Genomic DNA, 15,738 nt, shown 5'->3' with positions numbered 1-15,738 from the left:
CATTGATCCTGAGCTTCTGGGGCAGTTTGAGACCCAGAACGGACCCTCAAGCGCGTAATTGGGGATCGGTGAGTTATCCTGGTTTTCCACATTTGCCCTTCTTCTCTTCTGTCTCTTCCACGAGTCTGAGAGTTCATCAGGCAACGTGTAACCGTGGCTTTGGGGTCCTCCCTCCGACCTGTAATCAATGGTTGTGCAGTTAAGAGTTCAGCCAGTGTGAGGGACCCCCTAAATGGTAGAAGGAATGTTTGAAGCCTTCCTTTGTTTGCTCAGCAATGACCCTTGGAGGTAACGGGTGCTTTGGTGATGGGAGTTCTATTCTGAGAAAATACATCTCTGAAGCATAGACTTCCCCCTCCCAGCTGGACTCTAGGACCTTACATCTCAGAAGTATGTAAATACAGACTGGACTCTAGACAGAAATAGCAGGCTATATCCTTACAAATCCTTGCCATATGTAGGCTAGATGAGGATACTGGTACTTAGCCTTCTCAGAAAGCTGCTTCTTCTAAAAGCGGGGACATGGGCTCTAGCAAGTTCATTGCCATATCAACCAGGGAAATGAATGAATAATAGAAATTGCTAAATGTAGCAGGGGTCAGAGATGCGGAAGTTTTTCTTATCTGTCATAGGCATTTGTTAAAGACTTGTTTTTTATGGTTGTTCAAGGTTTTAAATGTCCCATGGAGAGAGAATTCTAAAGATTTTCACAAGAGACCTTTCTTGGGACAAATCAAAGGCATGGAATCTTTGACGCTGGTCTTCCGCCTCACCCCTTCCGTGTGTGTATGGACCTCTTTCTCTACTCATTCTCTTTTTCTAGCCTGTGTACTACTTTAACCCAATTAAATAAACAATAAACCTCTACAGTGTGCCAGGAACTTGGAGATATAGAGGCAAAATTCCAGAGTCCCTGCCCTCAAGAAGCTTAAATTCTGCCCCTCCTCTACTCCCTTCCCATTTTCCTTTCTCTCTAACTCCTCTTCATCTATAGCAGACTCAATCTGTTTTCAGCATCCACAGAGATTGGCTTCCCATTAGTAGCACTCAGAGAATCCCAACCTTTGCCTAACACAATTCCAGTTACATATGTTTTCCAACAAATTTATTCCTTTTCAGGTCTAACATTTTCCACATACTGTGTAAACTTGGTTGGTCCTTTGCGTCAATACCAATAATGAACTTGGCTGCTTTTTTTTTTTAGCACACCAACCAGCAAATAAAGAGAAAGCTGAAGCTTCCTCAAGCAGACTTTTCCCCCCACGTCTGCTTCTATGCCCAACATTACTATTTCTGTCAATATCACTACCTTTCACCCTTTCTTCCTTACTTCTCTACTTCTCTAGCCAATCAACTTGTTGTTATTGTTGGCTTGTTCAATTGTGTCTGACTCTCCATTTTCTTGACAAAGATACTAGAGTATTTTACCATTTCCTTCTCCAGTGTGTCCCCATTTTACAGATGAAAAAAACACAAATAGGAGTTTAGTGACTTGCCCAGGGTCACACAGCTAGAAAGTGTCTGAGCTCAAATTTGAACTCAGGTCCTCCTGACTCCAGGCCCAGTGCTCTCTATCCTAGCTAGCCCAGCCAATCAATTATCAGATGCTATTGAATATGCCTCTGTAACAGCATTTGTCCCAGTTTCCTCTCTTATTTTTATGGTTACCATTCTAGTATAGGATCTCACTTCCCTGCACTATTGCAGTAGCCTCCCAACCTTCCTATGTTGTGCCTATAATCTCTTCTTACTTCAATCCATCCTTCACACTGTTGACGAAATCTTGGTCATCAGGTCATGGTGCTTTTCTCTTCAGAATTCCTATCAATTACTGAGTCAAGTTCAAAGTCCTTTGGTATGTGAAATTCTATACAATCTGGTACCAAGCTCCAGGTCCCTTTTGCCTCCCTTCTCACTTTGCTTTTATGTATTGTTTTCCCTATTAGAATGTAAGTTCCCTGAGAACAGGGTCTTTCTTTTTGTTTGTGTTGCTAGGTGGTCTTGTCCCCTGTTATTCTCATCTATCGACTCTTGGCTCTGGGCAAACTATCCCCTGTACCTGCCACACCACACAGGGTGATCTTTGCTAATGCTATTTCCTGTGCCTAAAATGTCAGTCTTGTAAAGTTGAAACGGAAATGTCATCTCCTTCAGAAAGCCTTCCCAGGCCTACCATAGCAGTGGCAGGCACCTGGTTGGTTTTCACCTTTCCCTTTTATGTAATTAGCTTGTGATATCCTGGCTAAAGTCCCGAAGTCAGGATAGGCCTGGGTGAAAAATCTGCCTCTGATATTAAGGAGTTGGTGTGGCCAGAGGCGATCTACTTAATCCTTAAGATCCTAATTGTCTTTATCTGTAAAATGGTGGTAATGCCCATAGCAGAGGATCACAGGGTCATCGATACAGAGTTGGAAGGGATCTCAGAAGTCATCTGGGCATCTTGCAGATGTGAAATCTGTGGCCCAGAAAAACTGAGTGATTTGTTCATGGTCATGGGTAGTAAGTTGTGAGAAGGAAGGAAGGAAGCAAGGAAGGAAGGAAGGAAGGAGTGTAATTAAGATGCCTTTAGTCTAAATGTATTGGTTTGTTCTAGACTTTTTGAGCCAGATCCTGCTTTGATGTCATCTGGGCCCATTTCTCACCTATTGGAATTATTGCCCCACTTTTATTCACATGTTAAATCCCACTTCAGTATCTTCTGTCTGTTTGGTAATTTGGTCTATTTCTCCATTGATTAAATTTCTTAGAAAGCTCATACCGCAAATTGGTCTCCAACAACATTCTGTCCAATATTTTCTGACAACATAACTTTGTGTTCTTGCTCTTATTAATGGTACTTCCAAGTAGACTTGTCAATGAGCAGGAGTACTGGCACCTGCATATTGTGACTGGACATTGAGGTGTGTTCACTACAGTTTATAGCTGCAATCCAATATGGCACTGGACTTAAAATATGGAGACATGGGTTCAAGTCCTGGCTCTTTTGAGTTCATAGATACTGATAGGTGGTAGAATGCTGACTTGGAGTCAGGAAGACCCAAGTTCAAAACCTGCTTCAGTTCATACAACATAATTAAGTACTTAATTATACCTTGTTTTTATTGTTTATTTCATGTCTGCTCAAATCGATGTGTCTATACCTTGAGGTCTCTTCCTGTATCTTAGAGCTCTGTGTTCTCTATAGATCCTAGCACCACGCTGACTATATTCATCAGCTCAGAAAATGTATAGTTGAGTAGCATTACTGTGCAAGTGTACAAGATTGTGGGGACCAAGCACCCACTGCTTAACAAGACCCCAGACTAGAGGCTGTCATCTCCTCCATGAAGCCTTCCCTAATTTTCCTATCTGAAAGCAATCTTACTCTCTGAACATTATGCTTTGATTGAATCTCTCCTTTGCCATTATATTATACCTTATAGGACACTTTGAAGCTCATAGGATCATAGATTGGGGGTGGAGAGAGAGGGATTTTAGAGGCTCCCTGTTCTAATTTTCCCATTTTATAGATGAGCAAAATGAGGTCCACAGAGATTAAATGACTTGCCTAAGGTCAGAGCTACTAAATGACAGAGGTAGGATTTGAACTAGGGTCTTCTTACTTCTAACCTAGTGCTCTTACCACTGTACCCCTCTTAGACTGTAAGTTCCTTGCTAGGTGGTGTAGAGCACCAGGCCTGGAGTTAGGAAGACTCATCTTCCTGATTTGAAATCTGGCCTCAGGCACTTACTGGCTATGTCACCCTGGACAAGTCATTTAACCCTGTTTGCCTCAGTTTCCTCATCTGTAAAATGAGCTGGAAAAGGAAAGTAAGCCACACCAGTATCTCAGCCAAGAAAAACCCAAATGGAGTCATGAAGAGTTGGACATGACTGAAAAAAGAATAAACCACAACAAAAAGTTCCTTGAGGGCTTATGTCTGTGTGCTCTACCTACAATTTGGAAATAACCTATTAAATGTCTGTGAATTAAAATGAAAAATTGCCCCCAGAAGTTCACATTTAGTAACTATGAGACAATTATACTATCCACAATAAAATGTACTCTTCCTCCCCGACACATACTTTAGGAATTTACAATTGCATGTAAAGTCAATAGGACATGTACTTAAAGGTGCTTTTTCATACAGGAGAATGAATGGTCGTTTTGGGTTTTCCTTTTTGCCTTTATTTCTCTGCCTCACAAGGAAAAGGCAGCTGTCAAAATTGTGAATTTGAGTATAGGGTCTGAACCTAATCTACATATCTGATTGGACTAATTTTAGGGTCTTCTTTTTTTCATGAATATTGAACATACAATACAGACTTCAAGAGATAAATAGTAAGTACCCTATTTGTAAAAAATGCCATATGCTTTTGCAGGACTTGAGTTATTAATCAGTGGTATCCAGGCATGTGTTTTCTCTGGGCAGAGCTAACTGCCCTCCTGGGAATAAAATCTATGGCCCAAAGACCTCTTTAGCATTTCACTTGCCACTGAGCTAAGCAGTCTCATGGGTATCACTATACAATTTTATAAGATTTAGATGAGGACAGGAAGCTCTAATTTTTAAGATTTGATGTGGAAGTTAGATCGTAGTCAAAATGCAAACACTTTGAGGGGACAAGAGCCCAACCCAGGTGTGGGGAACCTGGCCCTTGAGGCCTTATGTGGCCCTCTAGGTCCTCAAGTGTGGCCCTTTGACTGAATCCAAACTTCAGGTTCCTCCCCTCCCCCCAACCTAATCGACTCCTGCTAGAAATAAGCTCCCTGAGGACAGGAACTCTATCCTTTTGTCTTTGATTCCTCAATGCCTAACACAATACTTGGCACTTAATAAATGTGTGTTGTATGATCTTTTCCCCAATTTCTCCCTTCATTCACCTTTATAAACTTATTTCAATATAGCTTTAGAGACCTGTTATTTGTGATAACTTTTTGTTTGGGGTGCTTCCATTTTTCTAGTATTTCATTAAAATGATACTTTCTTTATGGTGATTTCTAGCATTACTACTCTACCCCTACCCCAATTCTCTTTCCTTTTTTCCCTCTGTGTGCATGTTCTCTTTTGAAAGGCAACCTTTATGAATTTCTACCTATTTCCTGTTTGTCCTGATTTCTTTTGCAATTTATTTTAAAATGTTCAGTAATTAGATTTGCTAATTTTCCTTGGTTTTAAAAGATGTCAGTCATCTAGAAATAATGCTTTATACATGCTTAGATTTTAAAAATATTTCCTGGCCTGTATATTATCTGTTATTTTACACTGATTTTCAGGAATTCCCAGTTGTCAAAATTCATTCCCTCTGTTTCTTAAAGATTTTCAGAAATTGTACCTTCAGTGGATTAAACCTCTTAGCAGGCTTCTTCTCTGCTTGTGTCCCTTCCATTCAGTCCTTTAAACACATAACTTCCAACAATCCACATTTGAATAAATGAATTTCATTTCCAAGCCATGCTTTTTACCTTCCAGCAATCATCTTCATCCTCCTCTCAACTGAACACCAGACTCTGCCTTTGAAACAGTCCTAGGGACAGATGAGCTTTTCCCTATCTTTCCTGGAATTCAGCCTCCACTTCCTGGCTCTTTCCAAATGTGTACCATCCCCTTCAAGTTCCTTTTATCTGTTGTCTTTCCTAGTTAGAATGTATGCTCCTTGAGGGTAGGTGCCATCTTACTTTCTTATATTTGTATCCTTAGCACTCAGTACAGTATTTGGCACACAGTGAGTGATTAATAAATGCTTTATCATTTATTCATTCAATGTATAAAATGTCTGCAATAACTGATCAGTTCCTGCTCAATAAATCTTTACATAGACTCTTCCCTGGATCCATTCTATTTGGATTACGAATTCCATTGGACTTCCTTATCTTTTCTCTCCTTGCTTTCATGTGTTCTGTTCCTTTCTGTTAGATTCCTCCTGCCATGCTAGTGTTTATCTGCTTTTACTGCGATATGGAGTTTCTTTTGACTGGTTTTTCTTTGAAAGAAAAACTGAATCTCACTTCCTTACATAAAAATACTACAAGTCATTGTGTAGCCTTTTTTAGATTTCATAGGTAACACAACAGTTTAGAATGTATGTCAGATACAGTAGCTGTCTTCATTTCTGCGAGGCTTAACGTTCTCAGTTCCTTTCATTGATTCAGATCATGCTCCTTCCCCATCCTGATTGTCCCTCTCCTGGATGCTCTATAACTTACTAATATCTGTTCCAAAATGTCCACAGAACCAAAGGCAACACTCCAGTTGCACCTCTCATTTTTCACATCATGTTCATCTAATACAGCCTTAGATTATATTTGCTTCCTTACCTGCCATATTGTACTATTAACCAATATTGAGTTCTTAGTCCCATAAAATCCAGGTTCCTCAGTAAAGAAGTTTGTCTATAGAATGTAGTCTGTGCCTTGGCCAGCTTCTAAGGCTTTTATCTACTCAGATTTTATTATTTTTTGGGGGGGGGAGTGGGAGGAGGTAATGGTAGGGTATCTAATCTAGACCCAAGATTTCATTAGTGTGGGAATTCCATCTGCAATTCTATGTCTCTGTAACTTATAGCTGCAGTGATTCAGTGATTTCCCCACGGTCACTTGTGTGTCTGAGATTGCATTTGAATCCTGACTCTGAGAATGACTGTCTATTCCCAACTGCCTGCCACATCTTCAGTTTGCTGCCCTGATTTGATGGCTTTTCTCTCAGCTGGCCATGACTCTGATTTGCTTTGGTAGGCAATTTTACCATCCCTCTCTTACCTCTCACTCCCCCTCCGCCCTTAGGGGAGGCTGGAACATCTGAAATGGTTATCAACAACAGTTTGAAAGAAAATTCATGGCAAGCCACTTCTCAAAGTGTTCTGTGAAGGGAAGAAGCATTAACACACCAGATTCTATTCCATTTTAATAGGACCTTAACGCAAGGGAGTAGACGGTGTCAACCAGAAGCTTTGTGAAGTTCAGTCTTTTCACCCTGGAAGATGAACAATTTTTCTACAAAGGATACCTCTAACTCTTTTCATACTACCTCTGATCAATACTCCCCTCCCCAATGGAGTTTCTCCAGCCTAATCTCTGCTGCTTTCTGTTACTGACAACTCCCTTTCCACTTCCCCTTTTCTCCTTTCCACCTGCTGAAAAACTTGTAAGCCAGATCTTGGTACTCTAGCAGCGGGTTTGAGTCATTTTAATGTTGCCCAGACAGATTAACATGGCTGACTCAAAACATTCCATAATCTAGAAATCACAAAATCACAGGGCCTCAGAGGTCATCTGGTCCAAACCTTTCCTTTGACAAGTGAGGAAACTGAAGCATCTTGCCTAAGGAGACACAAATAATAAATGGTAGTGCTGGGGTTGGAACTCACATCCTCTGACTCCAAATCCCAGACTCTATGTTGTTTCCTGATAGTTTATATTTGGATTGAAAATACCACAAGGTATCCTTCCCCAAAAGAATCAGCTTCCTTGTCATGGATTATTGAGGCAAATATTTGTCTGAAATATTTGAGTTCTATGTAAGAGCTAGGGAGAAGTAGTTTTGAAAAAGAGGTATACAGGGATGGAATACAATGCATGCTAGACGTAACCAGCACACAGTGGAAAGTCAGGCATATCTATTTCACCTCTTCTGTTAGATTATTTTTGGTCCCTTCAGGTAGGGGCTATATCAACACCCACTTTACATATAGTTATTACTTTCTTCACCTAGCTAGTATTCAACGTTAATTGAGATAATATCCAGTCTAAGGGTTATGAGATAAGTCTTGCATGTTTGGACACTATGTTGTATGTATGATTGAGTTTATCAATATTACAAGGATCCGTGATTTCCTCAGTGTGGCCATACTCTCCCCCTACCCCTGCACAGATGAATAATCCTTCAGTTGTTTTGAAGATGGTCTTTGAGAGCTACTGTGGCTAAAAAACATCATCGTTCTCTGGCCAACCTGGTGATGAACCCTGTCCAAACTTAGCTGCGCTGCTCCTCTGCTGGTTAATGTTCTTCAGTTGTTTCAGTCTTGTCCAACTCTTCGTGACCCCATTTGGGGTTTTCTTGGCAGAGATACTGGAGTGGTTTGCCATTTCCTTCTCCAGCTCATTTTATAGATAAAGAAACTGAGGCAAACAAAGTTAAATGACTTGCCCAGGGTCACACAGCTAGTAAGTGTCTGAGGCCAGATTGGAACTCAGGAAGATGAGTATTCTTTTTTTTGTGTGTTTGTTTGTTTTTTGTTTTAGGCAATTGGGGTTAAGTGACTTGCCCAGGGTCACACAGCTAGTAAGTGTCAAGTGTTTGGTCTGAGGCCAGATTTGAACTCAGGACCTCCTGACTTCAGGGCCAATGCTCTATATGCTGTGCCACCTAGCTTCTCCTCTGGTACTCAAGCCTTTTCTCCTTGATGGAGTCTGCACTCTGATGCACTCTTTAACAACCTGGGGTCTTCTCCATGCTATCATGAGAGTCAGGCTTTAGTGATGCATAGGTCCATATTCCAGTGGAGCTGTAATCTCCTTGATGTGGGTATTCCTTCTGATGATGCAGATTGCAACCCATCCATACCAGTGCTTCCTCTGTGGTTTCTGTCTACATCTTCCCACAGGTTTACTCTGGTAAGGAGCTCCATCCTAAGGCTGGGGCCTTCCTCATAGCCTATTGATATTGTGAGAATGCTAGTGGAGCTCATGGGCTGTCCATCAGATATCTCTTGATCTTGCCATGAGACTAACCCATCTTTCCCCATTGCACAATGATTGAAAGTGGGGACAAGTTTGCACATCTATAAACTTAAATGAAAAAAAAAATCTTTACTCTTTATAGCATTCAGTCTTTGAATAAAACTATCACTTTCCTAACTGCATAATGCTTATAGATTCTTAAGAAGCAAGGATCTTTGCTAAGAGTTTTCCATACTAGTAAAAATTTGCCCTATATCAGCCATTAGCACCCAACATTCTCTGTGTTCTGCAGAACACTATTCATATGGCAGCTTAAGCACAGACAGAGCTGACCTGTACGTTCTTCAGACCCAAAGGATGTACCGTGGATTTCTAACTGATTTATTTTCATGCCTTTTTAATTGGTCCTCTGACAGTTTCAGTGTCTTACAAAGTTTATATATTTTGAGTTAAACCATTGCCAAGTACAGGGTTCTGCAGAGTTTAATTTCTGATAACCAGCCGACCTCAGGGATTTAAAAATATTTCCTATACTCCTCAGCCTGACCTTCCCAGGGGCAGTGGAGGATGTTCCAGTGGTCTCTTGGAGGGCAAAGTTGCAAAGCTTTGAGGGGCCATTGGGTGGTCTTGGATAGTGAAGAGTGTGTATGTCCTCTGAGCCAATTGGGCCAGCATCAGGGATGATTTATGCATCAGCCATCCATCAGCCAATCTGTACAGACTGTTTCATGGCCCGGGGAGGATTTGGTGGTGCTTGTAAAGCTTTGGGGATTGTTATGTGAAGTTGTGGCTTTCTTTGCCCTGCCAACACCCAACCCTCTTTTCAGAATCAATTCTGGTTCATCAGTGAAGTATTTTACCTAAAACAAACAGGATTTCAAGTAAATTAGTCTATTTTTTTCAATGCTTGGCACTGATATCTTTTCTTAAAAGTAGCTATTTAACAGACCGCTTCAATTGAAGTACATCTAATTTCCATGTAATTCAGCCTTGCAGAACCCAACTAATAGATTCAGTACTCCAGAACTTTTTTTTTCAGCTGATTTCAACTTTTAGGAGAAAGTAGTCAAATCACTAGAAAACAGTTTGTATCAGGGATTTATACCAAAAAAAATTATAATAACTTCTTGGGTAAATCCCTGGGAATACACATTCATTTCTGTCTCTTACTCCTCTAACTACAGGTTTAGACAATGAGACTTGATATTCTGAAGTAAGACCCTGAGGCATTACAAGTTCTCAAATAACCTTCAGGATACTGTGCTGGAAAGAGGAGTAATTTATCTTAGAAAGCATTTTACAACAAGAATTGAAAGTTTTCTGCTTTAACTATTCGCTTACTGGAACACTTGTTTCTCCTCAGCATTCCAGAAAGCTGAATTTTTATTAGGTAATAAAATCCTAGTCTCTGGACACTGATATACTGTCTCTTAACATTTTTATACTGCATCTAACAGAGAGCTTTTTCAGGAACTTTTTTTTTTTGATAGTGATGGTGATGGAAAGGGTTGATTACCTTAGAGTAAGGAGAGCCATTTGGCAAATTACAACCTAGGAGAAAATTTTGTATGGCATCTAGAATCTCCTCATCAGACATGGAGTCCCATGAAAAAGAACTGTCCACATTTACCCTGGGCAGATCTCTAGGTCAAGTTCTTCTTTAGGTATCCTAAAATCATAATGTTCCTGCCGCCATCTTGGCCCACAGCTGTGCTTGCTATGTTTCTTATATCATGAGTCACCCAAGGGACACTGTGGTGGGGGAAAGGTTTTCCTGGTGGTAAAGGAAGTTAGGATCCATATCATGAAGGGAACAAGTATAAACCAAATGTTTAATGTGGTGCCAAAAGTTAGCACCACAGAACCTATTGTTCAAAGTGCAGACATCCAGTGACCCTGATATAAGAGACAAAGTTTTTTGCAAGGAGTTTTCATATGTTTGGGGGGAGGAGAAAATGAGGGCAGTACCAGATGAGAAGGAAGGACACAGGAAACATTGCGGTGCTGATCGTCATTTGCCTGGTTGCCAACCTATCTCACTAAACTTTTAATCTTCTGATGATGGCTGTGGCTGTTCTGACTTTTCTGCCTTGCTTCACCTGCTGGCCCACCAATACTACCAATACTATCAAGCTTAAGAACTCAAATGATTGCAACAAGGTTCACCGTGCTCTATCCTGGTTTCGCTGTGGTAAGCAATGGACTTGTACCTTTGCCTCTTCCTAGGCTGAAGAAGACAACAGCTCTTCTAGCCTCTAAATAGCTGGATATTAAAAACAAATGGCCAGTCTAGTAATCATGAGCTGTGCAGTCTTTCCAAAAAGTTTTAGTGAAATGCTATCTGAGCAGGAGTAAATAACAGAAGGGAAAGGGAAATTCATTTGGAATAAAGCAGAATTTAACTTCTGGAAGTTCAGAAAGCAAAGAGAGAACACATTTCTTTTTATGTTATTTTTTTTTAACCCAACATGTGTGTTTGTCCTTTGTAGGTTTTATAACCAGCCACCATTAGTGCGGTCTACCCAAACTAAGCCAGATCTTGCCTACTGGAGAAGAAAAGGACAGGACTTCAGTGTATTGCTGGATTATACAGACAGAGGAAGCCTTGAAACCCCCAGAATGGCAGAGCCCCATGGTATGACCCGAAATGTGAGAGAGGGTCAGTTGGAAGTAGGATCGAGGTTGGAAAACACAATGAGGAGAGCAGTTTTAGAAGACAGCTGGAAAGTATCCGGAGATCCCAAGTGGCAGAATACAAATCTTGAGAGCTGGAACCAGCCTAGGAGACTGGGGAGGCAGATGTCTGATGGAGATGGAGAGAAGCTGTTGCAAGATCTGTACTCATTTACTAAAGGAGACAATACATTTAATTCCCAAAACAAGGGAAAGTCCCAGTCATTGCCTAGAGTTCTTTCCCCCGACACCCTAAGATGTGTGGAAATGCCCACTCTGGTAAATGATTACCATTTCCCAGGGGATGCTAAAATGCTATTTTATCCTACAAATAGTACATCAAACTTGGAGTACCTAAGAAACCCTGAAAAGGGTGATCCCTATATTCCTTTACAAAAGCCCAAGTATGGGAGACCCCTAAAACCGCCATCTTATGAACTCCACCGACAAACTCGAAGTGGAGTAGAAACCAGCAGGTATCAGGATAACTACCAGAAAGACTGTATTTCTTTTCTGCCCAAAACTAATGAGCCCAGGCAGGACCCTTCTAACCCAGACCCAAATTTGGAGCCTCCCATGTATGTCCCACCACCATCTTACAGATCACCACCCCACCAGAACACAAATCCACATTCCCTAAATGAAGTGCCTCATTTCCAGCACAGTGGTCACATGCAGCAGCAGCAGCTGATGGAGAAGCCCATTGCTGGCCACTACTCTTCATCCAACTCCTACAGGTCTGGGAATCAACATGGTGCAAGTGTATGTCTCCCCCATGGGTTTCCCGGACACCACCAGTACATGGATGCTTGTGACAGCTCAGTTCAATATATTCCCTTCAGCGACCCACGAATCCGACACATCAAAATGACCCATCATCAGGACCTCAGCCAGGAAACCAAATTCCTTGAAAAGCTATATACCGCAGGCCCCTCTGGTTTCCAAGGACCAGCTCGGGTTCAAGCACAAGATGATGGTGCCTTTTTTCATCCTGAAAACCAAGTCCCAGCAACCAAAAGTGAGAGTGATCCTGCCACTTATGAACCTCGCCTTGGGTGGCTCCCGGCAGCACCCCTCCTAGACAGAGAAATCTGTGCCTTGCCTGACCAAAGAGACAATTGTGTTTTAAGTGAACAGCAGCCCGATAAGGAAAACAGCCGTCAGCAGTGTGCTAAAGGGAGGGTTTCTTCCCAAATCCCACAGTGGGAGAGTACCTGTGAAACCATAACTAAGCTCAAAACATTTCAAACTGGGATTCAGACCAAGAAAAGTTCAAAGAAAAAAGTGAATGAGACTGTATTTTGCTTGGTTTCTGTCCCAGTTAAATCCGAGCCACATCTGCCAGATACAGATAGGAATAACAATGATTTAAAACAGAGTGCTGATAAAAAGAATAGCAATGATAAGAGAGGGGCTTTGCGAGAACAAAGTCTCTTGAGCATGTCTTCCACAGACCTGGAGCTACAGGCACTTACAGGAAGTATGGCCAGTAAACCTGAGCTACAAAAACAAGAACCCGGAGGGCCAAAACAGTACAAACAAACAAATGACCTCAGATTTAGTCACCCCACAAAACACAGGGAACTCAAATATTCTGGCTCTTGGCCAGGTGACCAGTACAGAGACCAGCAAACACAGACCACTGTCACCCAAGAATCCCAAACCTTCCAATTTCTTCCTGCTAAAAAGATAGAGGGCCAACACAGTGCACTACCCGTTCCAAAAGTATCAGACCCCTCTGCCTCTGAAACTCTGAAGCCATCAGCATCACCTCCTAGTGACTGGAAGTTGAGGCCAGATACTGGGAATCTGAAAGGTCAGATGTACTTCAGTCCATCCAGCAATAGTGCTTTCTCAAAGGCTACTTCTTCCACTATTCAGGGGCCTACATCAAAAGCAGGCCAAAGCCAGCCTGATGACCCCTCTGTTGATGTAAACGAGAGGGACACTAAGCCAGTATTCAAAGGTCAAGTAGTGAAGGGTGAGGCAAGTGCCCCTTGCAACAGTAAAGCACTCTTTGGTCAGTTTCTCTTAAAACCAGTTAGCCGTCGTCCCTGGGATGTAATAAGTCAGTTAGAAAGTTTTAACAAGGAGCTTCAAGAACAGGAAGAAAGCAGCAGCCATAGCAGCAGCAGCAACAGTAGCAGCAGCAGCAGCAGCAGCAGTATTGATGGAGAAATTACAGAAAGTGAGCAACAGATGCAGGGGGTTGTTGATATTGATGCTGATGCTGGTGCTGGTGCTGGGCTAAAGGACTATAAGCCTGATGAGCCCAGCCAGGAAATGAGAGTTGGGCTACAGCCAAGGACAGCAATACCAGAGGTTCCTGTATTTAAATCAGAAAGAGTTAAAAGTGTGGAGCTGACATCTGATTTCATATACAATTATCCTCAACCACGGATATCCTTCCAGAAGAGAAATAGCAAAGGTGAATCTGTCAAGCCCCCAGATGAAAGTGCCATTCCAGAAACAAGAAACCAGGAAACGGAGACCAGAGTAAACAAACTGGCCACCAGCCCAGACTCGGCGAAAAGAATGACGTCGATTAGTTTGGTGAAGACAATTCCAAGCCCCTTGAGCTACCCAGCTGACATAAGAGAGACCCAAGAAAACAGGCAATATGGCGATGTATTCAATTCTGCACCACCAAGTCAAACGATTCATCCCAGGAGTGACGGAGCTGAAGAGAGGGAGTCAGGGGTACACATTTCTTTAGTGAACAAAACCCAAGGTCTGTCTGAACTCGAAGTAAAGTTTGTGGGGCTTGATACAGGTCTAGAGCATAGTGCCAACAAGTCAGGTGACATGTTAGAAAAACCAGGTGCAATAGAAATCCCTCCTAATGAACCCCTTCAAACAAGGGCAGCCCGGATTCTGGGCATAGAAGTAGCTGTGGAGTCCCTCATCCATGGTAACAAGGAAAGGGGGCCAAACCATCTTCCCAGTCCTGCTCAAAGTGTTCCCAAGGCTGATTTGCCAGCAACAAAAACGTTATGCAATTTGGTGCAATCAAATGACCCTGACCCCATATCGTCAAAAAGTGCTTTTGATAGCCGGAGAAAGTGTGGCTGGACCGAAAGCCCTCTCTTTGTAGGGGAGAGAGACACACATTTGAAGACACATGTAATTCCCCAAGATTCTGAACTGAACCCAGATGTGGATGGAGATGACACCACGAATGCTTTGGTCCCTGAATCTGAACCCAAATCACCTTCCAAGCTCTGTGGTCAAAAGGACCTCAGGACAAACCAATCCTACAAGTCAACTTTGTTTCATTATCTGGAAAGAAACTCCACTGGGGTGGGCTCAGAAAGGAAATTCAGAAGCACCTCCAAGGTGATTGAAACCATACAAGAGAAATTAGTCAGCCCTCCAACCAAAACAGCTGTGGATCGGTTAATGAGAATGAAGGAAGTTGATTCCATCTCTCGAATTAGACGTCTCAGTTCCAGGAGCACTGATTCTGGGGAGGAAACAGAGGAAGAGAAAATTCAGAGAAGACTGGAAGGACAGTCAAGGGTTGGCTTTGGCTCTTTGAATGGCAGTGACCTGGGACACAAAGTGGAGGATGCTGGAGCTGTGTCCAAGCACATCACATCCCAGGGAGAAAATGGGCATCGGACAATACGTAGTGTAAAGAAGAATGCAGAGCAAGATCTTTTTTGCCTAGGTAAGTAGCATTAACACTTGAGTGATGCTTTGTTGGGGATGAGTGCAATCTGTCTTTGTTAACTAAGAATCCTTTTTGGGGAAGGTGGCGGTTCAAACCTGTGATTTCCTTGGTGTGGGGGAACTCTTGGTGTAGAGACTCCCTCCACCAAAGCAGATCACCAATTTGTGTGCAATTTCTGTGGCCTAGAGACTTGAATAGGGACACTACAAAGATTTAAGTAACTTTCCCATGGTCACAAAGGCAGGAGATGTCAGAGGCACCACTTCCCCCAGGTCTTTCTGATTTCAGAAGTGGTCACCTAAGCACTAGGTTGCATTACCTTTCAGAATATAAGAAATAACCATGTAAGTATGTCCTGCTTTAAGAAAAATCAGTATGTGAAACTTGGCATGTGGACCAAATAAACTGGGGAATGATTATTGATTTTAACAAAAAAAAAATTCTTTGTCTTATAAAAAGATATGCCGGAGTAGGGATTTTTAATCTCACTTGTGTCGTGGAGCCCCCGGGCAATCTGGTGGAGCCAATGGACCCATTCTCAGAACCATGTTTTTAAATGCACAAGATAAAATACATAAGACCCCAAAGGATACCAATTATATTGAATATTATATTGAAATTGAGTTATGAAAAAAAATTGTAAACAAGTTTACATATTGCAGATTCCCTAGACAAGAGTGTTCATTTAGGTAAGTATAGGATAAGATCAGAGAGAGGTAGAAGGGACCTCAGA

General features: G+C 42.0%; 1 protein-coding gene across 2 annotated transcripts in view; it reads left to right on the top strand.

Moving 5' to 3' along the window:
* JCAD (junctional cadherin 5 associated) overlaps positions 1–15,738 on the top strand; it is a 76,534-nt gene that overhangs the window by 49,678 nt on the left and 11,118 nt on the right. For both annotated transcript variants that reach the window (XM_027841546.1, XM_027841545.1), the window contains one exon: positions 11,149–15,002. In XM_027841546.1, coding sequence (XP_027697347.1) covers positions 11,279–15,002 — 3,724 coding nt within the window. In that variant the 5' untranslated portion in view covers positions 11,149–11,278. The remainder of the gene's footprint in view (positions 1–11,148; positions 15,003–15,738) is intronic.

Source organism: Vombatus ursinus, unplaced genomic scaffold (genome assembly GCF_900497805.2).
Source record: "Vombatus ursinus unplaced genomic scaffold, bare-nosed wombat genome assembly UNPS02014861.1, whole genome shotgun sequence".
In the NCBI taxonomy this organism is placed as follows: Eukaryota; Metazoa; Chordata; class Mammalia; order Diprotodontia; family Vombatidae; genus Vombatus; species Vombatus ursinus.
This window is presented reverse-complemented; position numbering and strand designations above follow the sequence as displayed.